General features: G+C 53.6%; 2 protein-coding genes across 5 annotated transcripts; one reads left to right on the top strand and one right to left on the bottom strand.

The window, feature by feature from the left end:
* Nucleotides 1-3,017: 3,017 nt before the first annotated feature.
* Nucleotides 3,018-11,816, top strand: KDF1 (keratinocyte differentiation factor 1). Of its 4 annotated transcripts, XR_012584211.1 has the most exons (6): nt 3,022-3,071; nt 4,308-4,481; nt 6,577-7,690; nt 8,650-8,724; nt 9,405-10,032; nt 10,184-11,816. XR_012584211.1 is itself a non-coding variant. In XM_074562853.1 (5 exons), the coding sequence occupies exons 3-5, from the start codon at nt 6,595-6,597 to the stop codon at nt 9,485-9,487; spliced, it is 1,254 nt and encodes a 417-aa protein (XP_074418954.1). In that variant the 5' UTR covers nt 3,018-3,035; nt 4,308-4,481; nt 6,577-6,594; the 3' UTR covers nt 9,488-11,816. The 4 variants fall into 4 exon arrangements, 3 of the variants coding, with proteins under 3 accessions (XP_074418954.1, XP_074418952.1, XP_074418953.1); XM_074562853.1 differs by having other exon boundaries at nt 3,018-3,035; nt 9,405-11,816; XM_074562851.1 differs by having other exon boundaries at nt 9,405-11,816.
* Nucleotides 11,817-16,675: 4,859 nt separating this feature from the next.
* NUDC (nuclear distribution C, dynein complex regulator) lies at nt 16,676-26,088 on the bottom strand. The gene is made up of 9 exons (XM_074562855.1): nt 25,899-26,088; nt 24,618-24,695; nt 22,169-22,369; nt 21,609-21,692; nt 21,172-21,285; nt 20,529-20,723; nt 19,814-19,897; nt 19,369-19,487; nt 16,676-17,660 (listed from the first exon to the last, which is right to left on the bottom strand). Exons 1-9 carry the CDS (start codon nt 25,992-25,994, stop codon nt 17,609-17,611), a joined length of 1,023 nt encoding a protein of 340 aa, XP_074418956.1. The 5' UTR covers nt 25,995-26,088; the 3' UTR covers nt 16,676-17,608.
* Between the last annotated feature and the right edge of the window lie 20 nt (nt 26,089-26,108).

The following is a 26,108-nucleotide window of genomic DNA, read 5'->3' as shown; positions in this document are numbered from 1 at the left end:
AACGGGACACGGGGCAAACGCAGGAGCCGAGGGGCATTAAGCAGCGCGGTGCTGGGCTCGGGGGGCCACACTGTGCTGCTCGGCTCATCCTGGCAGTGCCAGGCTCGATGGGGCAGCGCCAGGAGGGGTTTCGTGGCTGGAATCTGTGCTCCAAACACCTGGCAGAAGAGGAGCCGGTGCATTTCCAAGCAGCGCTTTGAGTTATACACAAATGAAAGCCCGGCCGGGGAAATGACACCAGCTGGAATTAAGTACGGTGCTCCTGTGCCAGAGGCTTACATAAATAAACGCGGTCTTTGTGCCCTTTAGAGAAGGAATGAGCTTCTTGGCGCTGGCACCATCCTTTAAATTGATTTCTCTCTCTCCTTTTTCCTCTCGGAAACCGGCTGGCACATCCGAGCTGAGCGGCTGCCGCTCCGGCTGCAGCCTCGGTGCGTGGCTGCCATTCTGCAGGGCTCCTTCCCCACCTGCCCCACGGCCCACTTTCCCCCCCGGTTTCCTTCCTTTCCTCCAAACCTTACAGGGAAGGATCCGACCCCCTGAGAATGAATCACCAGCTCTTTGGAGAGAACCACTGAGTCACAAGCGGCAGCAAACGGCACAGGCTGAGTCCAGCAGCCCCAGTGAACCAGGAGCATTGGGCATCACCACAGCACACGTCCCCCCATGCCACCACTGTCCCCAGGGGCGCTTGGGCAGAAACGACTGCTCCCAGCAGGAGAAGGGATGGATGATGCTGGGTGCCAAGCAGAGAGGGTGAGATCACCCCCCGTGAAGGCTGCAGGTCCCTCTGTGGCTGCGGCCAGGTGGGAGAGCAGGGCTGGGGGGAGCAGGAGGGGCAGCCAAAGGCTTTGGGGGTGCCAAAGCGCTTGGGCCAGGCATGGCCTGGGTGGAGATTCACCCCGGGGTGGACGGGCTCCCGACTCCAGCATGAAGCACCTAAAGCTGCAGGCAGCACCTGAGGAGGTGCAGATGTGATGCTCTCCCCGGGGCGCAGGTCCCGTGGGACCCTAGGGGACACACACGGCCACCCCTCACCTGCGCTTTACACCCCTCAGCACGGAGGTGCTGCCTGGCATGGGCAGCACACGGGGATTTTGGCTGCAGGGGAGTTAAAATGACAAGGAACGGTGCGGGGCAGATCAGGGGATCCTCGGGATGGGGACCCCTGGGGACAGGGATCTGTTGGGGTAGGGATTCTCAATGACCTGAATCCACAGGGACAGGAATCCCTGGGAACAAGGATCCTTGGAGGTGAGGATCATTTGGGGCAGGGATCCTCGGGGATGGGGATCCTTAGGAATGGGGATCCCTGAGGACAGGGATCCTTTGGGACAGGATCCTCAGGGACAAGGGTTCTTTCACACAGGCTCCTTCGGGATGAGGATCTATTGGGATACGGATCCTTCGGGACAGGGATCCTTGGGAGTGAGACCCTAGTGGATGGAGACCTTAAGGGTGGGGACCCTGAGGATGAGGGTCATTAGGGAACATAATCCTCAGTGACAGGAATCCTTGGGGACGAGGACCATTGGAGATGGGGATACGTTGGGACACAGACCCTCAGGGATGAGGATCCTTGGGCAGAGGAATGGTTTGGGACAGAGATCTGTGGGGATGGGGGTCCATAGGGACAGGGAGGTCCTTGGAGGTGGGGATTGTTTGGGGCAGAGATCCTCTGCTACAGGGATCCTCAAGGATGGGGATCCTTAGGAATGGGGATCCTTCAGGACAGGGATCTTTGGGGACAAGGACCCTTGGAGACGGGGATAGCTTGGGGGACAGACCCTTGGGGCTGAGGATCTTCTGGCAGAGGGATGCTTTGAGACAGAGATCTGTGGGGATGGGGTCTGTAGGGACAGGGACCTGTGGGGACGGGAGACCCCGTGGATGGGGACCGAGGGGATGGGGGGCTGTGGGAACAGGGGTCCTTGGAGGTGGGGATCGTTTGGGGCAGGGATCCTTGGCAACAGGCATCCTCAAGGATGGGGATCCTTAGGAATGGGGATCCTTAAGGACACGGATCCTTCGGGATAGGGATCTTTGGGGACAAGGACCCTCAGAGACAGGGATAGCTCGGGACACAGATCCTTGGGGCTGAGGATCCCGTGGCACAAGGATGTTTTGAGACAGAGTCTGTGGGGACGGGGGTCCATGGGGATGGGGGACCCCAGGGATGGGGACTGTGGGGACGGGGACCCGCGGGGACAGGGGTCCATGGGGATGAGGGACCCCGGGGATGGGGACCCGCGGGGACAGGGGTCCGTGAGGACGGGAGACCCCGAGGATGGGGTCGGTAGGGACGGGGACCCGCGGGGACAGGGGTCCGTGGGGACGGGAGACCCCGAGGATGCGGTCGGTAGGGACGGGGACCCGCGGGGACAGGGGTCCGTGGGGACGGGAGACCCCGAGGATGGGGTCCGTAGGGTCGGGGACCCGCGGGGACAGGGGTCCGTGGGGACGGGAGACCCCGAGGATGGGGTCGGTAGGGACGGGGACCCGCGGGGACAGGGGTCCGTGGGGACGGGAGACCCCGAGGATGGGGTCCGTAGGGTCGGGGACCCGCGGGGACAGGGGTCCGTGGGGATGAGGGACCCCGGGGATGGGGACCCGCGGGGACAGGGGTCCGTGGGGACGGGAGACCCCGAGGATGGGGTCGGTAGGGACGGGGACCCGCGGGGACAGGGGTCCGTGGGGATGAGGGACCCCGGGGATGGGGACCCGCGGGGACAGGGGTCCGTGGGGACGGGAGACCCCGAGGATGGGGTCGGTAGGGACGGGGACCCGCGGGGACAGGGGTCCGTGGGGACGGGAGACCCCGAGGATGGGGTTGGTAGGGACGGGGACCCGCGGGGACAGGGGTCCGTGGGGACGGGAGACCCCGAGGATGGGGTCGGTAGGGACGGGGACCCGCGGGGACAGGGGTCCGTGGGTTCGGGGAGGGCGGGAGCGCGGCCGGAGCCGCTTCGCCCGCCGCGCTCTGCTGTCCCTCGCGGCGGCCCGTCGGGCCGGGTCACGTGGCGCACCTGGCCCAGGTGAGGCGGGGCCGGCCGCCGCTCCCCGGCTCGCAGGTAACGCCGGGGTGGGGGGGCTGCGGCGTCGCCGGGGGTGGGGGAAGCCCGACCCCAACCCCAACCCCGACCCCAGCCCCGGCTCCAGTCCGCCGGCAGCGCCCGCCGCCGCCCGGCGCTTCCCCCGGCGGGGCCGCCCGGGCCGGGCCTGGGGGCAGCAGCAGGCCGCGACCGGGAGGGAGGGAAAGAGGGGCGGGCGCTGCCCCCCCGCCCTACACCGAGGATCCCCACGGTCGTCCCCGTCCCGGGAGCGGTGAGCCCCGGGTGCCGTCCCCTCGGCAAGACCGGCTTCTCCCTCTCCGTGCGCCCCGGGCCTCCCCCGAGACGGCGCCCCCCGGCCCCCCCCCCCCAAGGCTGGGGGTCAGGCTTCCCCCTCCGCACCCCCTCGCCACCGGCTGTCCCCCTGCTGTCCTTGTTCCCCCCCCCGCCCCTGCTCTGTCCCTTCCCGCTGCTCTGGGACCTTCCCTGCCCTCTTCTTGGGGTCTGGTATCGGTAGGAGCTCTCTTGGGGGGGTCGGGTTGGCTTTCGAGGCTTGAAAAACTAAGGGGGGTGTGAACTGGGGAAAGGGCAGTGGCAGGCCCTGCCAGGCCGGGTCAGCGGCTCTGCTGGAAACCGGCAGTTCTCCGCTGCCAGCTTCTCTTCTCCCCAAAAATCCACCATCTGGAGGATGTCCGAGGGCCGTGGGGAGGCAGAGGGGCCTCTGCTCGGTGCCCAGGGCAGCTCTCCCCCCCGGCAGCGTTTTGGTTGGGAGAAGGATGGGCCAAATTGTGTTTAGCTGCACTTCAGGGGAGTCCTGGTTGTCAGCTGGAACAGGGAGGGGTGTTTTGGGCCGGGGGCACAGGGGGGCGTCTGGGGAGAGGCAGCTCCTTGGCCGGGTCATTGGTGTCCCAGGCGGGTGCGAGGGAGGACGGAGCAGCGCAGAGGAGAGGCCGGGTCCCTGGGCCTGGGTCTCTATTGCTGCCCGGTGCCGGCAAAGCAGCCAGGATTCCGGGGGCTTTCAGCTCCTGGCAAGGCTGCTTGGAAAACTTAACAGCTCCTAATGCTTCCATATGTTTAGGAAAAGTTATATCTATGCGTAAATCTTGTGTCCTGCATTTAGGTCCTCTGGCTCCTGTTTAACTTAATACTTTGGCTTCCCTAGCTTTTAGCAACAGTGGCAATACGGTTACTGGCAAACCAATGTAACTTTATTAAGTAGCTTCACAACTTAATTTAGCTTTTTTAAAACTTTCAAAGGAAATCCTGTCCTCTGAACAATGAAGATCTTAGACCCCGGCTAACTCTTAGACACGCAAACAGTTTGTGGCTCCCTCCTCACTCTCCTGAAGCAGATGTTGAAGTTCTTTAGAAGGATCTTCTCTATTCACACACGGTGCCCGCGTGAGAACAGAGAAAGTTCCCAACGATCTTGTGAGTATCAACTCAAATGTGGATTTTACTCCAAGCTTTTGTTTGTGGCTGTGTTAAGCAGCTGGCTGCGGGTTTCGGTCTAGTCCGTTGCTCGTGTCTGAGAAGGCACTGGATCAAGGAGCTGTGTCTTGTACGTGCTCCCAGGGAGCTCTTCAGGTGTGTGATCCAGCAGTCACAGAAACGTGAGCCGTGACGGGAAGGGGGCAGTGAGCTCAGTGTTTGGGGCCAGAGATGTCTCCGATGCCTTGATGCAGCTGGGGGTTTGTGCAATGTCAGGCAAGTGGTTTCATCTCTGAGCCTGCAAGACGTTTTCTGTAGAGCTGAGATAATGCTCTTTCCTATGTCAAAGACGCGTTGAAATTTCAGAATATTACATATTGTTATACAGATGATAATTAGTGTGCGATGCATACATTAGATCTCTTGATGAGACCTCAGTATTAAGAGGAACATCCCAGTAAGCAGTTCTGTGCTTAGACGGCTCAAGTGTTTTCGATTTGTTTTTCAATTTTGAACTGCATTACGAAAATGATGAAGCTGAGGAAAAAAAAAAACAAACCCTGTTCTGAAGTGAAAGCAATCAAAACTCTCCACTCATGCCGAGTCTAGGGAGCTCTGCCTGCGCAGCACTGAAATCGGAGCGTTTGGGGCTTTTATATTTGACATATTGTCCAGGAATGTGCAAAGGGAGCTCCTGGGACATGCGCTACTTAACGGGCTTTTATAAGCTAACGGAGCCAAAATCTTCCTGGAAAGCAGTGGTGTAACTGCCTGGTTTTCAGTCTGCGACTCTTTCTTTGTGGGGGCAACAGTACTGTTTGTTTTTTAAAAAAAGGGGAAAAAGAGGCAATGCTCTTACAAGGTGGGACAGATTTATTTATTCATGCTTGAGGTGCCCTATAGAAAGTATATAGTAGAGCAGCAGGGACAGTCCAAAGAGCTATGGCTGGGTTCTCACTGCTTATTAATTAGCCTAATTAGTATTTAAAAGGATCTCTTGGGGGTGAAAGCAGTGTTAGGCAAGGAGCTTAGAAACCATGGACAATTTAGGGGCCTGCCGTAGCGTGGGATAAAAGCGGCAGTGATAGAGGTGGAGAGTGACAGCCTTGACCTGACTTTCCTTGCCTGGTGCCGAGCTTTCTTCGTAATAATACGAAGATTTAATGTGCCAAACTCTGTGTGTTGGATCCGTGGAGCTAAAGTGTGACATAGAACCCCGGAAAAACAGTTTACTCCTGTGTGCGGACCCAGGGCTGTTGTGTTAGCGCAGCAGCAACGAGGAAAACAGTTGAGCAGAGAGTCTGCTGTAGGATTGCTGTAGCAGGGCTTTGTAAAGGCTTTGCTCCCGCCAGGCGTGATTTGAGACCGACTTGTTGACAAGATCTTTTCTTTAATCCAGATGAAGACATCGGTTTTCATAGGAAAGTCTTTAACATGACATGGCCTCAGCATGACTAGCGAAAATCATCAGTGTTAGTAACGCCGTCATTGCTAAATCCTCTAAATTTAAATAGCATCGAATAATCTGGAGCCTGAATTGGCAGTTGCATAATGATTGATTGCCTGTCATCTCCTCCTGGGCATGGTGTGTTTTGAAACGGGTAAGTGCTGTCAGGGCCCAGCTTAATCTTAAGGAATACAAGACAAAGGGGAAGTTGTTTAAAAGAAGATACTTTCCCTTTGGAGCCCGACAGCTGGCTCCACCTATGGCTGCGCTGCTCATTTATTGCTCTGGAGCAGCGGCTCTGGAGCCTCACTCTTCCAGCTACGTTGAGGAAACCTCTTCTGAAGGTTACAGGGATTTTGATGTCTTAAAAATGGTCCTCTTAAAACATCTATCTTCTGATTCAAGTGTCTACCGAGAGGAAGCAGCAAAGCTCGAGCAGTTGGAGAACGCTGAAACGCAGGCTGGATTCCCTCTCTGTGTGACAAGTGAGAACAGCCTGAGCCCTAATGCAAAATATTTCTGTAAATAATTAAGGTGTTGAATTCAAGAATTACTGAATTTGAATGTTAGGTCCTTCTCTGTTGATCAACAGCTCGCTAAGGTGAGACCGATGACGAATGCTTGACTTGAGACCTTCTTGTTCTCCAGGTGCCTGAGCGGTGAGCCATGCTGGGCCGGAAAACAGGACTCCCCCACGACCTGAACAGCCACCGCCAGCTGAACCAGTCCTACCAGGAGGCTGTGCCCCTGCGGACCAGACCATCCAAGGAGACAGATGTCAGTTTGGAGGTGTTCAGCGGCTCTACGCCTGAAATCAAACAGAGTCGCACCAGAGCCCAGCAGATGCGGGATAGGAAAGGTCGCAAAGCTGACATCAAAGACTCGAACGGGAGAGAGGCAGAAACAATTACCTTTATTTCTGGCACAGCAGAGGCTCCCCCAAACCAGAGCTTCTGCTGTTCCTCTCTGTCTCAGGCCTGGAACACGTACAAGGCTGTTTTCTGTTGTATAGTGACCTGTGGGGGCTGCTTTCAGGACTGCAGTGTCTGTATCCCCTACCCGGGGCCCGCTGAGACCTCCACTGATGATGGAAAGAACGGAGATTATAATGGGCGACTGCCAAACAGCCCCGCCAACGTCTCTCCCACTGAGAAGAACGGGAACCAGATCAAAAAGTCCAGCATGGGTAGCAGTTTCAGTTACCCAGATGTGAAACTGAAGGGTATTCCTGTCTATCAAAACAGGAGCCCCAGCCACCACCTGGAATCGGATTCGTGCTGCAAAGAGCTGCTGCCAGAGAAGCCCTTCAGGAACAGCATAGAAAAGCCACCGCTCCCCAGCAGCCACCGCAGTTCGGAGGAGTATTATTCCTTCCACGAGTCCGACCTGGACATCAGTGAGCTGAACGGTTCCATGTCCAGCAGGGAGATCGACGTCCTGATCTTCAAGAAACTGACGGAGCTCTTCAGCGTCCACCAGATCGACGAGCTGGCGAAGTGCACGTCAGACACTGTCTTCCTGGAGAAGACCAACAAGATCTCGGACCTCATCAATAGCATAACTCAGGACTACAACCTGGACGAGCAGGACGCTGAATGCAGGCTGGTCCGAGGCATCATACGCATCAGCACCCGTAAAAGCAGGGTCCGGCCCCATATTTCTATCCCAGCCAGCCAGAGCCACGAGGAGAAGTCCAGCAGAGGCAACGCACCAGACAGCGGTAATGAAACGATGCTGGAGTCCATGGTCATCAGCCAAGATGGTACGTGCAGGTTCTTTGGTGTTACTGCTTCCGTACGAGAGGGTTATTTTATCAAAGCCATGGAGATGTGGCGATGGAGCAGGGTTGAAAGCTGATGTCTGTCTTCAGGCTGGGCTTTTTTTCCTGGGACGTGTGAATGGAGGGCCTTATGTATCGATATTGTTGGAGACCTCTGCTTCTCACCAGTCACTGCGTTGCGGCTTTCTTGATAGTATCTTTCACTGTCAGTGAAGTTTGTGCTGAGTAATGTGAGGGCTTATTCTGCTGCTACTCCAATGATTCTGGCTTTCCTCTGCACCTCTAAGCTAGGCAGAAAGACCGTGAGTCAAACTTAACTGGTACGACCAGATGAGCTGGCTTGTGCCAGAGGATGTCCAGTTACCAAGCTGGCTCTCTCCCCTGTGTTCTACCAGCGCTCTTTGCTAATGGCACCCTTAGACTACCGTGACAGGGTGCCTCCTTGGAGCCGAGACTTCCTCTACGCGGTGGGGTGAGGAGCAGCCAGGAAATATCCCCACAAAGAGCAGGGAAGGGCTGCCGCCCGAGCGTAAGTGCCTCCTGGCTGTTTCAGGGATGCTTTCCTCCTTGTCTGGAGCAGCCTGAAGTGACTGACCTCCGGAACAGGTTCTGAGAGAGTTTGTTGTAGGAAGACCTTGAAAAGCTGAGTATGGAGGGTACGGGGCCATCCAGAAGTCGTGGAGGAAACCGGGTGGCTCTTGTGCTTTCCAGTTTAACAGTAAGGCTGCTGTTGCTTCCTGGTATTTAGGGACTAATAAAGCTCAGATTACCAAGACAATGGTGGAAGCAATCTGAAGAATCAGACTCTACCTCTCCTATTACCCGAGGGTGGTGCCTTTTGAAGGAGAGCCCTGTGCGTTCCCTGACAGGGATCTTTACTCTTGAGTCATAGCTGCCCATCCTTTCCTGTCCAAACCGGGCCCTCTTGGTTTTCGTTCCAGATTTGGCCGTGCAAATATCGGAAGAAACCCCAGCAGATGTGATAGCCAGGAATATGAGGCGGCACAGCAGCGCAGGTAACGTAGCTGGCCGGGGGTCTTAGCTGCAGCGGCATCACAGGAGTGAGGGGAATGCCCTGAACCTCCCATATTACCTGTGCCTTCAGTTTTCACCAGCTGCACAGGCTGAGCTGACACCTGCCTCTTAGGTTGTCGTAATGGGTGTAGTCCTCTCGAGCTTCAGGAGTGAAGGGAGCTCAGGAGAAATCCTGGGTTGGTGGGTCCTTCTGAAAAAGAATGAAACCCAAGTTTGGAGTGTTTTCTCTGTCCGTGCACCGCGCTTGGCCTGAGAGCTTTCAATCTCTGGGTATCCCGACAAAGTTTGGGGGGGGTATTTGGGGTGTGACCAGCTGAGATCACAGCTGGGTTATGCTGGGAACAAAAGGAACTGTGCAAAAAGGGAAGCAGGGGAGAGTGACGGGCTGTCCCCTGAGCTCTGATCCTCACGGCATGCGTGTTCCACTCCAAAGAGCAGCCCAGGGCTAAAAGACAAGTTTTCTCCTGCGTAATAACAGATCTGTCCTAGAAGATGGTTACAATACAGGCAGGGTTGTTCCCTGCCCGTGGGCTTTGTGTGGCTTTCTCCTCCCTCATGATACACAAAGCCTTTTGTGGCAGCTGCTTGCCTAACTGCCAGGCACTCGGCTGCTACAGTTCACCTTGTCTAATGTCACCATCTCTTCTCTTTCCTCTCCAAGGCTCTCCAACAAGCAGAGATTCTTCTTTCCAAGACACAGAGACTGACTCATCTGGGGCACCTCTGCTTCAGGTGTATTGTTAAGGAAAAGGACCCAAGCAGCAGGCAGGCGTTTCGAGGCTTTGCTGCAATCAGATTTCTCCTCTTTCGATACGGAGCGTGCTATGCCACTTATTTCCCTCCCCCTCCCCCCCGCCCCAGCCTGCCCTGACCCTTTGTTGAAGCCAAATTTCTCCTGCTGTCTGAATTTCACCGGATTTTTAATATTTTTTTTGTTGTTGTTGTTGGACAGTATAGAACGTCAAGGAAGTGAACTGTGGAGCTAATGAGCTTGGGAGGTGGCATGTGTGCCCAGGGAGGACAAGATGGACAAGGAAGTATCCGATACCTTGTGCCTCTGTGATTTCCATAGTTCACATTTAGCTTCAGCAACCTCAGTGGCCCAGCCCTTTCCCTGTTTTGAGGATCTGTTGTACAGTTCTTGCTTTCTGGCATTGCATAAGTTAACTTGGGTAGGGAGTAACCGGATGGTGTCTTTGTGTTTGTGCCGATGCTGAGGTGAAGGCCAAGCACCTGCTCTCTAGGGACCCAAATCTCTAGTTAAAGTGGCTGAGATGGTCCTAAAAAAGGTAAGTCCTCTATCCACGGTGTCTGCAGTAGCCAGACCTGCTTCCTTCCTGCTGCCCCTTAGTGTCGTCCTCTCCTTTTGCCCCGTAAGGAGAAGGTTCAGGTAACGTGGTTCATTTAATCTTTGGCCTCTTGGCGTGTCTCCCGAGATAGTGCTGATGGCAGAGGGGTGGGATGTCTGGGCAGCTGTGCCACTCTCGTCACCCGAGACCATGGGGACCAGCTTTGCAGTCACTGCCAGCCTGATGTGAACGGCGGGCAGGAGGTGTTGCTGATGGCATGCGATGACCTGTGACTTGCGTGCCAGGCAGCTCTTCCTCGCTCATCTGCCAAGCCCTCTGCGTTTCCCCGTCACGCCGACTGCTGGGGCAAGCCTTGAACTCGGGTTATGGCAGGTGAAGGAAATAGTCGGTTCATTTTTAGGTTTTTGTAATTAAGAGTGGAGCTGCTTGAAGGGATTTTCCAGCAGAATAAGTCAAAGTGCCTTGCTTTGGAAGGAAAGCCTCCCTTGAGAGTGTCTCCAGGGGGGTCTGCGGGGAACTGCTTGGTCCTGCCTTTTCTCCTGCGGGCACTCGGCGCCTTCTCCCTCCCTTTGCTCCCCTCTAACAGCCGGGCAGAAGCAGGAGATGTGGAATCGCTGCCCCGAGGGCACGGCGCCAGGCGACCTTGAGGGCTGCAGCATTGCAGCAGGAAGAAGCTGTATTTTACCGGTGTTGCCACTTGGTTGTTTATCATAAAGTAAACACGTGAAGCCATGGGACTTGTTTATACATTCGGGTGCCCTTGGACGTGAATAGAAAATGCTTAGTTGAATTTACCAGCCGTAGAATAAACCCACCCACTCTTTTCTGGGGGAGAGGGAAACCAAAAGAGGCCCCGTGCTTTGGTGTGGACCGTGTTTTTGTGCCTTAGTTGGACTGAAATGTGCCTTAATTGGAATGAAATGTGCCTTAATTGGACTGAAATGTGCCTTTATTTCATAGCCTGTGATTACTCTTCAAAAGGTCGGGTAGGGGGGAGAGGATTTAATTCCTCACATGAGCCGTCAGGCTTACTTAAATCAGCCAAAGCCCTTTGAAATGTACAGTTCAAGTCCCTGTTAGAGCCTGTTTTTGTAAACTGCTTGCGTTTCAGAGCGTGCTTTCATAAATCACGGACATTATTGAGACCACACCTTGAGACACTGATGGAGAATGATTTTTGAAAAGAAAGGGGAGAGACTGAGACTTGGATTTGGCTTCCCCTCCTCGCTTTGTTTTTTAAAGCTGGCGGTTTGTGAAAAATCCCGTTTATGCAAGGAAGAGACTTGAAGCAAGGCCAGCCCGGGACTCCCAGAGGGGCTGCGTTTGGGTCACCTCCTTCCGAATGCCACACGTACCGATGGACCCGTTTGGCTTTTCCTGCTTCTGAATGGCTTCGTGACATACGTATTGGGACAAGTTTACTTAAACCTGTGCACTGAGGCGTCAGCATGGGTCACGCTGACACGTAGCTCTGTGGTCTGGGCGCTGGAGCTTTGGAGGCGAGGGGCGAAAGAGCTGCCGATCGCTATTACAGATGCAATAGGACATTTTTTTTATGTTTAGTCTGTGTACCAAGAGTGAACGTGTATGGATTAAGCTTGCAAAAAAAAAAACCCCAAAAAAACCCCAAAAACTCACTAGGAGGAAGACTGTCAACTCGATGGTCTCTGAAGCTGGTGCACCTGTGGTGTCTTACGGGATTCTTTTGCACTCCTTGGCCTTAAACATCTGATTCGGTCTTTTTTATAAAGCAAAAGATGTTGCTCTTTACCTGTGCTGTGTCTTCTACGTTCCTGCTTGCATCCGTTCGGGGAGAGCATCCCTCAGCGGAGGGAGCCTGGGCCAGGCTGGGGGGGAGTCACGCAGGGGGGTTGCTGATCCCTGCTTTCCCAGCAGCACACGGATAACGATATTTTCATCCATTTGGCAGCTCTTGCCCATGCCCGGGGCAGCGGGGGGGGGCGGGGGGGGATTGTTCAGGGCATTGAATGCCGGGCTGGTGCGTGGGACACGGGGAAGCTGGGAGCAAATAAAGGGCCTCCTTGGGAAGCGCCCGTTTGCATGCAGGGAAACCCGAACCTTCGCCGAGGGGCGATGCTGGAACTGAGCGCCGGAAAAAGTGAGCCTGGGGGGAGAATTTTCAACTCGTTCCCTGTGCTGTAGACGACGGTTGCTAGAAAACGTAAGAATCGCTGCGGAGCGGCTGCTGGCCCTGATGGCGGGGCAGGATCCGCTTGGGGAGGGAGGTTGGCTCGGTCTCTGCCCCTGTGACTTGAAGGACCAGTTTGGCGCTTTCTAATTTCACCACAAAAACTCAGCCGATAACCTGCAGAGCTCCATTGCCTGCCGCTGACCTCCCCTCGCCCTCCCCGGGCAGAGGACGGTGGGGAGGTGATCGTGGGTGAGTTGGTGTTTTTTTTTTTCCGCCCCCGGGCGCACAGGACCAACGCCGGTGCACAGGGCGGATGGCGTGAAGGATTGGCACTAACCCCGTCTTTTTTTTTTTTTTTTTTTTCCTCCTTAAATTCGGTCTGTTAAGGACTTGTGATCCTTTTCTAGTCCGTGCAGAAGACCGAGCCCAAACTTGAGTCCTGGGCATGGTCTCCTGCCTGTTCTCTCCCAATTTTGTTAAACAAAGACCGAGCTCAACCTGGCCGGCCACCCTTCGGCAGCAGGCGGAGTCCACGGCAGTTGTGCCAGAGATGTGTTTCCTTCCTGGAAGGATTTTAAAGCCCGCAACAGGTAAACGCTGCCTTCTCTCGGCTGGGAAGGGTCTCCAAGGAGACGGTTTTGTGCCCGGGACCCCTCGAACCAGCTGGTTGGGGCCCCAGGGAAATGCAGCAAAGGCTGCCGGCAGCAGCGTGCTGGCCAACCTCCAGCACCCTTGCGCGGGGACGTGGCCGTGTCACTGCTGTCTCTGCTGTCCCCACCTCCTCCTAAGCCGTCCTGCCAGTTCCCCCTGCAAGTCTGGGCCGTGTTTGTCTGCCCTCTGCCTCCCCTTCCTCTCTAAATTTCTCCAGCGCTTTTCCTGGAAGGGGTTAGTCTTCCCTCAACGCTCATTCAGGCAGCTGGAGCGACCCTGGGGCTGTAACTTGCCCTGGGGCTTCTGCTTCTCTCCGGCACGTTGAATCCCGGGGGAAAGGCTGTTTCTGGAGGCTCGGGGTCCAACCGCTGCTCAGTGGGGCTCTGTCTGCTGGGGGCCCAGCACGGGAGCTCGTCCCCCGCTCCAAATTGCTGTTTCCCAACCAGCTGCCCGCTTCAAAAACTCCTGCTGCGAGATCGTTGCGATTCCTGGAAATACTTGAAAACTCGACATTTAAAACTACGATCCCGCAGTCTCTGCGGTCGGTCCTGTGTTCAGCAGCTCTCCTGCTTTTGAGTTGGCTGCGTGGGTGATGGGTTTCCTTCCTCACGGCCGCACGTGGAACGAATCCACAGGGGGTTTTTTTTTGCCTGCTGAAGGTCGTGTTGGCTGCCGACGAGGCTGTCGTGGCTGTTGCCGTAGCGGTTTTTGCTCTGTTGAGGGTTCTGCCGAGTGCTCTGGCAGAAAGAGTTTGTTGTCCAAGCGGAAATCTTAGAAACATGAGAGCCCTTTACCTGGCCGCACGCATGTAAACATGCTCTTTTCGTGCAGGTACTTCCTTTTGGGAGCCTGACTCAGCACCTTTCTTTTTCCTGAAGACATTGTTTGATTTTTTTTTTTTTTTTTTTTTTTTTTTTTTTTTAATTGGGCTTGGTTTGGCCAGGAGCATCTCCGGAGACTCACGCTTGTCCGTGTGTCCTCGCCCTGCTGCAGAAGTGCTGCTCTTTAGTACGGTGACTTCGGTAGGACGGGCTATCGTGCGCAGCCCAAGCCGCCCCACCGCCCCCGGTTCCTTGGGGCGCAGGTTAAGGAAGGTCAGCAGCTCTGCTGGGAACGGGTGCGTGAGGCTTTGAGCGTTAAAGAAATTCGTTTTCCCTGAATGGAATGACTTATTTCAGTGTGGGCTGGAAGTTAGAAAGCAGACAGCCTGACCCTGATTCTTTACGGCCTGGTCCTTAGTAACAGAGGAGCTGTGGCTCCTCCTCAAAGTAAGCCGTAACGTTAAATACCCGGTGCCTCCCCTTCCCTCTTCGGGGTTTTCTTCTTTCGTTGCTCTTTCCAAAGCAGTCCTGCAGTCTGGGCCCTTTCCCAAAGGATCTGAGCTGCAATATTCATTAATAAAAGTTGAGCCAAGAGGTGTTTTCAGACAGGGGGGGAAAAAAAAAAAAACAAACCACCAAAAAAAAACCAAAACCCAGGGGGAACTTTACTTTTCCCATATGGAAAGCTCTCTGCAGAGCCTGTCTGCCTTCCAGGTTTTCTTTTAAAGGACGTGAGAAGGGGCCCAGCAGCGAGGGAGCGATGGCTGGAGGGTGCAGGAGCTTCGGGCTGCGCTGGTGGCCGCGGCTCCGGCGGGTGGCAGCACCGAAACGGCTTCTCCGGGTGACTCGACACGGGCGTGGAACGGCAAAGGGACCTTCATCGCCTGCCACCCTCCAGCACGGTCCTCCCCGGTTCTGCTGGGGCCCGGGCAGGGAAACAGCTGCTGGGAGTCACAAGGATGTGTTGGTAGGGTTCGGTTCCCAATGTCCCTCGGGATTTGGGTGGTGGGATGTGGTGCCTGGCATTTCCCTGCCATGGTCACAAGGACAAGGCCACAGTCTGGGTCTCGGGTAGCTCAGGTTGAGGTGGGGATTCACATTCTTTAAGCCACTTTCGCAGCGGCTCGGACCGGAGCTACCCTGCCCTGGCGTGGGTTATTCCAGGGGAAACCGCCTTCTGGAAGCAAAAGGGTGCTTCTGATTCACCTCGGCCTGGGGAAAGTCGGTGGCAGCTGGGTGTTTGCAGAGGACAAGGCCGTCAGGAGAAACACCTTCTGTTCCGCTGGCCGGCAGGGTTGAAGTCCAGGGGTAGCACTGGGATCAACCGCCGTTCACAAACACAGCCCCGGACATTCACCTGCCGGGGTGTTCAGAGCTGCAGTTACGGCCCTGCGCTCCCAGGACTGTTTGCCTTTTCCCCTGACCCGCGTGAAAGGCAAAATGACACTCCTTCACCCCCCAGAAAATCTCCTCCGGGGTTCCTGCCGCTACCTTTTCTCTGTCTTAACTGTCCTCTCTCAGCTGCTCCCCAACCTGCCTCCTGCCAGTAGCACCCACCAGAGCTAAACCTGGAAAAATCGGGAGTTTCACAGCCGTGATCACCCCAAGCGCTGCCCTGGCTCCCACAAACCACAGCCCTGCAGGGGCCGAGGACAGGGACAGCCACCCAGATTTCGGTTTTGGTAACGCTGTGGGAGCCCTGCACTTAAACATGCAGCACAACGCTGCGTAACGGCGACCCGCTGAGCCTACGGCTGCCACCGCGCTCCTGGATCCAGCTGTTAGCAATCGGATCAGGTCGGGCTCGGGGTTTCTGGTGTTGGTTGCAGGGCTGAGGAGGTAACGGGGAAATAACGAAGCCGCAGGACGGGTTCGGGGTGGTGCCGTGAAGCACGCACACAGCCCGTTTGCTGCCCCGGTGCCTGCCTGTGCTCGTTCCTTAGGAGGGACTGGTGGCCGGGTGTGGGTCCCGCTGCAGGTGCTGAGCCCGGCCGGCTCCCCTGATCTCCAGCCACTCCAGGGAGCAGCAGCAGAGCTCACACACCACCGAGAACAGGGTGAGACTTGTCACACGCCTGGAAGAGCAGCTCGGCCCTCCCAGCTCACCACGGTTCAGCACAGACGCTGGCAGGTACGCTCACTCCAGGGCTGAGGGCCACTGAAGCCACCAGTTTTTTTTGTTGGTTTTTTTTTTTTAACAAGACCAGGAGAGCCTGGTGGTTTATCAGGGCCAAAGCACAGCCGGGCAAACACGTGCGGGGTGAGCTGTAAGACGAACAGCCAGGAGGCTCCAGACGAGAGGCAGATGCCCGGACCTGGGCCCTTGCTCGCCCACAAGGTCACTGCTCACCTGGGCGGGTGCTGGTTTTTGACCCCCAAGAGCCTATAAAACTGGGAGACTAAATGCAAACAATGTCCTACTACTCAAAAACAACAACAAAAAAAACCCAACAACAACAAAAATTAAAAACACACCAGGTGCAATGCCAGGCTGGACTTTGCCCAAGGAGGTTTTTCAGCCGTTTGTGCCCACTCCCTCCGGAAGGAGATGGAAACATTTTGGGGTGCCAGAGGCAAGAACCACAACAGCAGGGACCAGGAGTAGCCCGTTAAGGACTGACAGGAGCCCGGGCTTTTGTGACACTCTACTCGTTAGCTCGTCATAAAGCAGACCTGGGGCAAGGGTGGCTTCCTCCGTTCAGTCACGCGCTGCTACGTGGAGAGTGGAGCCTGGAGCAATGAGCCTTGGGTCATCCCCGAGTGTTGAAGCTGGTCACGGAGTTTGTCAGCGCGACACGCAGCTCCAACGGCCTCTCCTTAGCCGGGGAGCGAACATCAGTCCAGAGCAGGGAGCCCGAGAGGCATTTACAGGCGGCTGCAGAGAGCATCACCCCCAGCCCTGCCAGGCAGAACCCCCCCGCCGCCCCCAGCACCCTCATTCCCAGGCGCTGCCCCCTCCCCAGCTCATATTCCCCTCTGCGGAAGAAATCACACGCTCTGCCTGGAAATACGCCACTTGTTTTTTTTTTTTTTCCTTTATGTTGCACTGCAATTTTAACGAAGGTACGAACATGCAGAGTAATGCCGCTTGTCAGCGGGAGCTCAGAAGAGAACGCAGCGATGCCTGTCAGCAGTCAGCGAGGAGAGAGGCTCTTGGAAAAGGGGCAGGAGACGCACTCCCAGCAAGAACAGCACCCCCAGAGACCCCCAACATCCTCTCCCTTGCCCACAACCACAGACTCCAGCCTTCCCTTGCTGTAGGACAGCAGGACACAGCAGGACAACCTCTCCAGCTGCGATGGCAGCCTTCCCTTGCGCCCTGCGGGGCCCAGTCTGTTCCACTTCTGGCAAGAACAGAAGCAGCAGCAGGGAGGAGGCGAGGCTGTCTCTACTGCAATAGCTGGGTTTTTTTAAGGCTGGTGGTTTTCCCTTCCCAAGGAGGCAGAAGGAGAATTGTTTTACAAAACAAACTGGACCTTGTTGTCACGGGAGAGCAGGAAAACCAAAGGAAAGGGAGTAAAAGCTCAGGAGTTTCTGCTACCAAACTGAAATGGCAAAGAGCGCGTTAGCAGCTCCGAAGGGCCAGGAGCTGAAGCTAAGCGATACATTAAGGGTATGTCCTAAAACCCCGCAAGCCTGGCTCTTGTAGCCCTAACACCCTTTTTGCTCTAACCCCTCCTCTCCTAACTGCCGCCTGGGAAGTGTCGCAGATGGCTCCGGCTGGAGCTGCTGCAGGACGACTCTGTGGCCTTGCGTTCTGCTCAACACGGGACAAGTGAGGACGACTTCACGAAGCTGCCTCCACAGCAAGCTCGGGCGGGGATGCTGGGAGTGTTCACCTGCCCAAGGTAAGGGATCCCTACATGTTTGGCAATACGTATCCTGCCCCATTCGACCGGCTGACTGAAAGAGGGGGGGAGAAGGGGAGGGCTCAGTTGAATTTTGCCTTTGAAAAGTCCATTTCTGGATGCTGTTCCATGAACCTGCAAGAAAAAAAAAAAAGACAAGAGCGTGGGTGTGAGTCAGCAGGAGCCAGAGAGCAGCTCGGGGACGGGGGTAAGGCATCCCTACTTCCCGCATTATCAAGTTGGCTTCCTCCCCACGCCTTCCGCAGCAGGGACTGTTTTTCTGAGCTCCTTAGGACACACTCCCCGTACTACAAACACATTTCCTCGGGTCAGTGGTATCAGCAATTCGTACCGGCCATCAAGGTCAGCAAGTCCAGACACATGGGAGTTATTAATTATCAAACACACACCCTTTAACTGTTACCTCTCGGACGGACACGTAGCAGCTACGAGACTGATTATGGGGCAGAGGGGAGATTGTGAGGGCAGATTACGATTTAAGCTCAAACTTGTGAGCGTTGCTGGAGACGCGGGGAATGTCTCCAGTGCTGCGACAGTGAAAACTCACGAAGGACGTGACCAGAGAACTCTGGTTTCAGGCGAGGTGCAACCTGATTTCAAACGTACGGCGATCCCAGCAGATAGGACTGTTTGGACTCGGGTTGCCACATCAGAAAGTTCTGGGAAGGCTATGCTGTCCCTACGAGCGATTAGCGCACGCAGAACCTCCTGGCTTCCTCCTCTGCCCTGCGGTTCACCAAGGGATACAAACATAACCGTGGGGGGGATTCACGCACAAAGGGCAAGTAAAGGCAGGCCTCTTGTCTGCCTCAGTGCTCTCATCTCACGGTTTGCCCTGAAACGCCACCGCCGCGTTTCCACCTTCCCTTTCCACGGAAATATGTGCTGCAAGAATCGTGTCCTCGTTTAGCGGCCAGGAGGGGCTTCACTGGCAGAGATTAGGTCCCAACCTGGGTGACACCGAGTCTACTTTGGCCTGAACAAAGTCTAAACTTCCTATCCATTCTTTACCAGCCAGTCCGTGCACAAGCCAAACTTCCAGAGCCACTGGACCAGTGACCTTGCCAACGAGGTATCCTGTACGTGGACTTCCCAAGAGGAGAGGGCTCCCTCCCTTTCTACCAACTCAACAGACAGGCACTAAGGAAGTCTGGTCTCTGCTCTAGAACAGTTGCACGCTGGGCTGTAGCTGGCACACTGATCAGTGAAGCTTCTGCCGCTCCAGATAAGCCAAGGAAGAAAAGGAGTCGGGCCTGCTACGCTAATCCTCCTTCCAATCCTGAGATAAGATGTGGGCTTGCACTTGCTGAAGAAGCTGCATGACCCAGAATTGCCTCCATGCCTTCCCAAACGGCCTTGGGAGCTCCGTGAGTAATTCTCCTGCCAAGGTGCGTTTTATGCCAAACAGGGCAATAAAGACATAAAAGTGCTATTGGCTTGGAGACAGCTGTCTGGTGGCAGGTGTGTAGGGAGGGGTGATTATCTGGGCTACTGGGTAGAGGGAGATTAGAAAACAATCAAGACCATGTTAAAGTTCAGTAGAGATGGTACCTCCAGTCCCAAACATGCTTTCTGGACTTGAAATCATCAGATTAAGACAATTTCAGAGCTAGGCTATTACCACAATTTCCCGTTATGCTTTCTACCCCCACGGGCTTTTATAGATACTGGTGGTTGGCCAACGATTCAATGACCACGTAACTGCAGAAGGGAACACCGGGAGGATTGAAGGCCGACCTGTTTTCTGCTCACGTATTGTGTCAAAGAGGAAGAGAAGGAGCCTGGGAAAGCAAACACCCACAAATTAACGAGGCTTACGCACTTTTTCAAAATGTCTTGCTTCTTCTGTTCATCAGATGTGGGGAGGCCCATGGATTTTTGTCGTTGATCGTACATCATTTTCTCTACCATACTGCGAGTCTCGCTGTCCAGGTCCGACAACTAAAAGCAAGGAATTCTATCAAAATTGGAGTAACTTGTCTCAACCCATACGCACACCCTGCTTGCAGAGAACACGGATACGTTGAGGTTACGCTATGCTGGGCGCACGGGCTGCAGAAATACTTATACAGACACTAATCTATAGACTCGGCTTCATTCATTTAAACTTTTGGGGGCACTTATGTTATGTGATAGCATCACATGCAGCAGCACTCTCAGTACGGGTTTTACACTGGTAAAAAAACAAGAGGTAGAAGTTGTACGTGAGCCAAGTGCGAGCACATTTCTGAGAAGGCTCCATTCAGTAAAACTGGGGGAGTTCTTACCTTTGAATTTTCTGGACAAATTTTCTTGGTGTTGATTTCTGGGTCTGTGGAGACTAGTTTGTTCCACCATTCCATCTTGTTGATCTGAAGAAGCAAAAAATATTTTACTTTTTCCTGAGCTTGTTCTAGGAATTGTTAAGTCTCAGTCACAGGAAAAAGCTGCTGGAATCAAACTTTATTTGACAGTTTTCTAAGTGTCAGCGGAATCTGAACATGGATAAAGGGTACTACGTTCATTTTGAACCACTTTAGGTAGCTTGAATTTCCACAACTGGGAAATCTGAGATGTCACGTTTGGCATGACATAAATGGGATTACAAACAAATCACCAGATTTGCCCAGAAGGGACACAATGAGGGACACAATAAGCAAAAAGGTCTGTCCCTGGATTTTCATGTCCCTAACAGATGTCAAAACATGGCATCGTTCCATTAAGGAAAAACTTCTAAAATGACTGCGTTCCTCCCAGCTTTTTCCTGAACTGCTGAGCAATCAATTGGATATCCTGGATTAGCGTGAGGTTAGGCTGAGAACAGGGGGAATGTGCAATACCCTGCTTCCAACAGCATCACTGACATCGTACCGACGATAAGCACAGCATGGTTCTTCTGTTTCAGCTGACAAAGCCCAGGGCTTTTACAGGTTTTGTCAGACTCTTGTTTCACCAGGGAAGAGGCAGATAAGCCTAAATCTTTCCCGATTCATTCTGCTTTACCTTCTCCAGGTGCACGGTGACTGTTTTACCGTCTTCAATCAGCCAGGAGCTCTCCTCCACCTTCACTTCATTGAAAAGCTCTCCATCGATGACAGGCGAATGGCCCTTCAGGCCAACTTTGAGGTGCCGTCTCTGGATATCCACCACCACGTCCTTGCCCTTCAACCTGAAGTTCACCTTGAAAGGGATGGCCAGCTGGACCAGCCAAAGATCACAGTTGAGGAGCTGAGCAGTGAAGCCGCTCCTTACCCTCTTGTGCCGCTACTGTAAGATTTTTTTTGCCTTGGTTTCACCAGAATAAGACAGAGCACGCGATATTTTCCTTGGGGTACTGAGTGAGCGGGAGGTGAAAGGATGGGTTTGGCAACAGGATGGCCAATACCTCAAAGGTATCATAAAAAGGGAAGCAGATTTTAATGCCTTGTTTAAACAAGACCAAGTTTTGCCAAAATTAACTACAGCTTCTGGGCATTTTATTTAGTTACCAAGCTCTCCCCTAGCTATTGAAATGCTGCCCTTAAGTACAACTAACAACTTCCACAGACAACTGAGATACAGGGCATCAGCTCCACCATTCTTCCCAGCACCTACACTTATTCCCTAGCTCAGATTCCTCTGATCCGGGTAACAAGGCAATACTTACATCCAGTTCTGAAAGAGTCTGTGTCCATCTATAATTTGGAAGGTCAGCTCCATTGCCAGTGTTGGGTTTAAGTTTTCCCTTATCCTTCTCATCTTCCTCTTCGTCATCTGTACCCTAAGCAACCAATTTAAAGTGTAAAGAAGCTTTTCAAGTTTCCATATATCACTTGTAACAACAGTTCTTGGATTTTATAAGAATTTCAGGTCAGCTGCACATATTTGACATTTACATAAATTTAGCCCCAAATGAATAGGTGTTTCTGTTAAAACATAATTACAAAAAAGGAAAGCAAAACAAAACACAAAAAACCCTCCATTGAAATCTTTGGGAATTAAGTGTGTATTGTCAACGTATTCCCTCACATTTACAGGAGTTCTCATGGTTGTGCAGAAACTTATTTCTCTCCGACTAAAATAAAGTCCCTAGATGAGCTTTACCTGTTTGTTAGAATCCGAAGATTCACCTTCATCCTCCGCGGGTTTCACTGGGACGCTGTTAACCTGTCCTTGTGCCTCTTTTTTCTGTTTAAAAAGAGAAGGAACGCGCTCAGCCAAGTGTTGGCTCTTTGCGTAACTTGCTGATCTGACACTAGGTGGCCTCAGCCTCTTCAGCTGAAACTAAAGGGCCGGACGCAGAACTACACCCAAGACGGATGGGGAATTTTCAGCCCTCAGAAGAGCGTTAAGAGGAAAGTGGTACTGCCGAGGGGAAGAATCCCTTGGTCCTCATATTTTGAGGACTGTAGCAGAGAGTGTTGCTACAATCGGAGAGCTTGCTGAAGGCTGAAAGGCAAAGTGAGTTATGGGAGAATCCACATGCAAATGCAATGGTGTGGCCTCGGCTAATTTCATTTCGAAGCACGTCAGTCTGGTGGTCCCAGCACTGCAAAGGAACAAGCCTTGAGCCATTTTAAGCACCTGCCGCTATCTGAGCTACACGCAGGCCAGCGGAGGAGATGACCTAGATGGTACCTGCAGGTGCCAGACACCGCTCTCACCTGATCGATTTCCAGCTGCAGCCTTTCTGCTTCCTCATCTGTAAGTTCTTTAATCCTTGGCTCATTTGCTTCTTGCTTTTCTTTAGCGAGTTTTGCGGCTCTCTCCGCCTTCTCACGCCGCTCTGCCTCTTGACGAGCTTTTTTCTCTTTCCGTTCCTTCTGAGCTAGTTTGTTGTGATGGTTGAAGGTATCTGTGATCAGCTGAAAGAGAGGTACACATGTCAAAGGGTTTTTTAAAAAAAAAATTACCACTTTTTCAAACCCAAATGAAGCCAACTCACTGCCTACTGAGGAGCACGAGAACATTTGTTAGTTGTACAGATGTTGTGACTTTTCCCTTCGTTTTCACTCTAGTCTTTTGACTGAAAATCTAGAGTAGGGGAAAACTCAAAATATTGAAGTGTAGCCCTCCCTAGTTCTTCCTTGCACAGGGAGCATATTTCCATGGAGATAACAGAGAAATGAAAATTCTCCATTTGATTTGGCTTTTGTGCAATTCCAGCAGGACGAGCAGATGCCTAACCCAGACATTTGACAGCTACGCCATACATCTAGGATAGCTGGAAGAATGGAGACGCTGGATCCAAGTTTTTTTACCTACTTCTGACCTTTCCCACAACTGGGCTTTTCCCCAGGCACTAGACGGAGATTCAGCATCATGATTTAGAGGAGAAACATCTGAAAAGCTCGGTGTTTTACACTTAGGGGCAAGTTCCTACAGAAATCTTTGCTTCAAAGCTCACACCAAATTCTCATGTTGTTGTGACTATGAAAAGCAAAATCTCAAGGTCTGTGATGCAAACGGCCGTACTGCTCAGGGGGAGAGCTGAGTACACAGGCAGGAAGCCAGAGCAATTGCCCTGTGGTCGATAACACCAGCAGCGCTGTGCAAAGCAGCACGTATGAGAACCGAAGTCTGCTCCAGAAAACAATATAGAGAAAGGGAATCCGCGTGGAGACAGTTTTCAGACTGGTTTTTATATACCCCAGAAACTTCGGGGGGGAATGAGCACCTCTCCGGAGCAACTCAAAGCATCCACGCCTCCTGGTCTTGTAACCAACCACCAAGTATTTCTGCTTTGTTTTAAAGCAGAAAGCAAGATTTATTTACACAACGTGAGTCCACTGTCTCCTAGGATACAGAATTCAAGATGTGCATCTCCCAGCCTCTGTTCCTCACTCCACGATGATCCACTGGGAGCAAACTATTTACACTGCCTGAGCTTGTCAGCGTGCACACACCGCACTTCGCTCGACCTACCACCACACCCCCCTCCTCACCCTACACCACAAGGGCTTCTCAAATGCCACCCCATAAAAGACGACCACTTTCCCACCCTCTCTTTCTCTTTGATGCCAAAGGGCGAGCAGGACTGGGGAAGCAGCTTCTTCAATTTTTGTTGTGGTTACTATGGTGTCAAGCGACTCTGTATGGAGCACCTTTTCGAAAGAACATAAAGCATTTTAACAGCTACCACCCAAGGACACAAACACTTCTCTTTTACAGGCACAGAGAGGGATTCGCTATGGAACTGCCAATGTTTGGAGGTAGCCAGCACCTCCAAAAGCACCAGCCAGCGCTCATCTCTGAAATGCTACTCAGGGTTTCACTCCCTGGGAGCACACAGTCCCCAGGAATTTGGGAAGATTTGCTCTCCAGTCTAAGAAAAACAGCAGTAGGCTTCATCTTTCTTACCTTCCCTTATCTGCCTTAGTCTTACCACTTTAGAGACGAGACAGAGTGCGTTATATACTGTGTTAGCAATTAATATCTGCGCTAACACATATTACGCGGCAGCAATGCCTGCTTTGCTGGTGGAGTTCCAGTATCCAGGAAGGGGAACAGCTGTTATACTGGTAAATACAAGCAAGAAATCTTCAGCAAGTCTGGGCAGTTTGCGTTTGAATGCTCTGGTTCTTACTTCCTGAGAGTGAAACAATTTATTTTTTCAGCTCTCGAGCTGGGTGAGGAATACCTGCTGGATAGGAGTTTCTCAGGCTGCCAATGAGGCCACCAAGACCCCCAGGCTTCCTCCCCACCACGCTCGCTCCGTACAGGTACCATAGCCCCGAGACAAAGGTGCAGCCGCATGTGCAGAGCTGTGGACTTTGTGCTTTTTTCTGAGATGAACAAACAAGGTAAGCTGAGGTTATCAGCACCGCGGTGTCTGTCACCGTTAAGTCACTCTGTCTGCCAGATTTGCTTTCCAAACAAGCCTTTGGCCAAAGTGTGGCAAAAAAAAAAAAAAGTGCCATCAATACCATTCGAACAAGCAATCATGTGTGCCTCACCTTGCTTGAGTGATGCTTCATCAGCATCACGAGCTGCCAGTCCCCAAGTGCACTATAATGCTTTGAGTTATTCAGGCAGGGAAGTCTTAGCATGGCACAGATATGGGTGGCATGAAAGTTAGAAGACATAAAAGCTTGAGGATTTGGGGTTTTTTACCTTCTCTGCTACTCCGTCTTCTCCACCGGTGAAGAAATCTGTTTTACGCCTCAGGAAGCTAAAGAACGTGTTCACAAGCTGCAGAGGAAACGGAGAGGGGAGTGGAAGAAGGGGAGAGAAAAAAAAGCAGTGAGAATACATCACTCCAAGCCACCTCGTGTCTTTTGAACAGCCTGTATTCCTTGTATTCCCTATCTGTGTCTGTGCCAGGATCCTACTGAAATCAGCCCCCTGACTGTTTCCCACTGAAAATATCCAGTGGCTTTGGTGGAGATCCAGCTCCTGGATGCCCGCTTTTCAGAAGGGGCATTTGTGTGGTTTACATGAAGAAGGGGTAAGCAGTTTATTATCTCTGGTCACCTTGGAGGTACACCTACTCCAACACCCCAGGATGTTCTTTAGATCCATCCGAGGCAGGAATTTGGATATGTATGTATACATATTTGTACGTAGATATACATGTATACCATGATTTGATTCCTAAAGCCTTACAGTGTGCAAACTCACCCTTCACAGATCCGTGGCCTCTTTATTTTCACAAAAGACTAAAATTTGTTTCCTGCCAGATACCGCCAATGAACTAGTAATTGTGAACTGGCATCCCCACAAAACCCCTATGGAAATCTATACTCTCAGTGGACTTGGCATATCTTTTGTGGGTTTCTTTCCCCAGGAATTCTGTCCTGTTAGTATTTCAGAGGTTTCACTACAGCACGAGGAGCTCTTATTAGCACTGTTTCCCCAAATCGTTTGCTCATGGGACATTCCCACGCTCTCCGGCCCACCTGGACCCCCAGAGCACCCAGCCAGAGTCAGCAGAGCCCCAGAGGGCAGGAGGGGAGCCACGTTCACGTTCAAACCCACTCCATGGTTGAGTGTCTCAGGGGCCCGTTACCAGGTGGTTGTGCTGGGAAACAGGGACAGGGGGACACGGTCCCCCTCCCTGCAGTATTTCGCTTTGCTGAGACCGAGCACTGGGGGCCCGGAGGCGGCAGGAGCCGGGGTGCATGGCCGCAGCTCCTCAGCCCCTCGTTACTGTCACACTGATTAATTAGCGCCTTCTCCCCGCCCCCCCCCGGTTATAGCCGCTCCCGGGGCGGGGAGGACACGTGCCTCCCGTGCCGCATGTGCACCGACCGGGGAGGGCCGGGACCGGGGAGGGCCGGGACCGGGCCGCCGCCGCCACCTCTGTTGGCTCCTCCCCGTTACCCCCCCCCGCCCCATCTCCCCCAGGAATACGGGAAAGCTTCCACCGCCCCATCCCGGGCCCGGCGGCGCTACCTCGCGCACGCCGCCCTGGTGCTGCTGGGCCATGGCGAGGAACATGCCATCGAAGCGGTCCTCCTGCTCCGCCGCCTCCTCCGCGCTCAGCCCCATCCTGCCCGCCACCACCACCGCACCGACGGCCTCAACCCCTCACGCCGGCGCCCGGTAGCGGAAGCGGAGAGACCGGAAGCACTCTCCCACTTCCCGTTACTGGCCAATCCGCGA

The sequence above is a fragment of the Larus michahellis genome, chromosome 19, assembly GCF_964199755.1.
Source record: "Larus michahellis chromosome 19, bLarMic1.1, whole genome shotgun sequence".
NCBI classification, from domain to species: domain Eukaryota; kingdom Metazoa; phylum Chordata; class Aves; order Charadriiformes; family Laridae; genus Larus; species Larus michahellis.
Note: the sequence above shows the minus strand (reverse complement) of the source record. Positions and strands in the feature narration are given on the sequence as shown.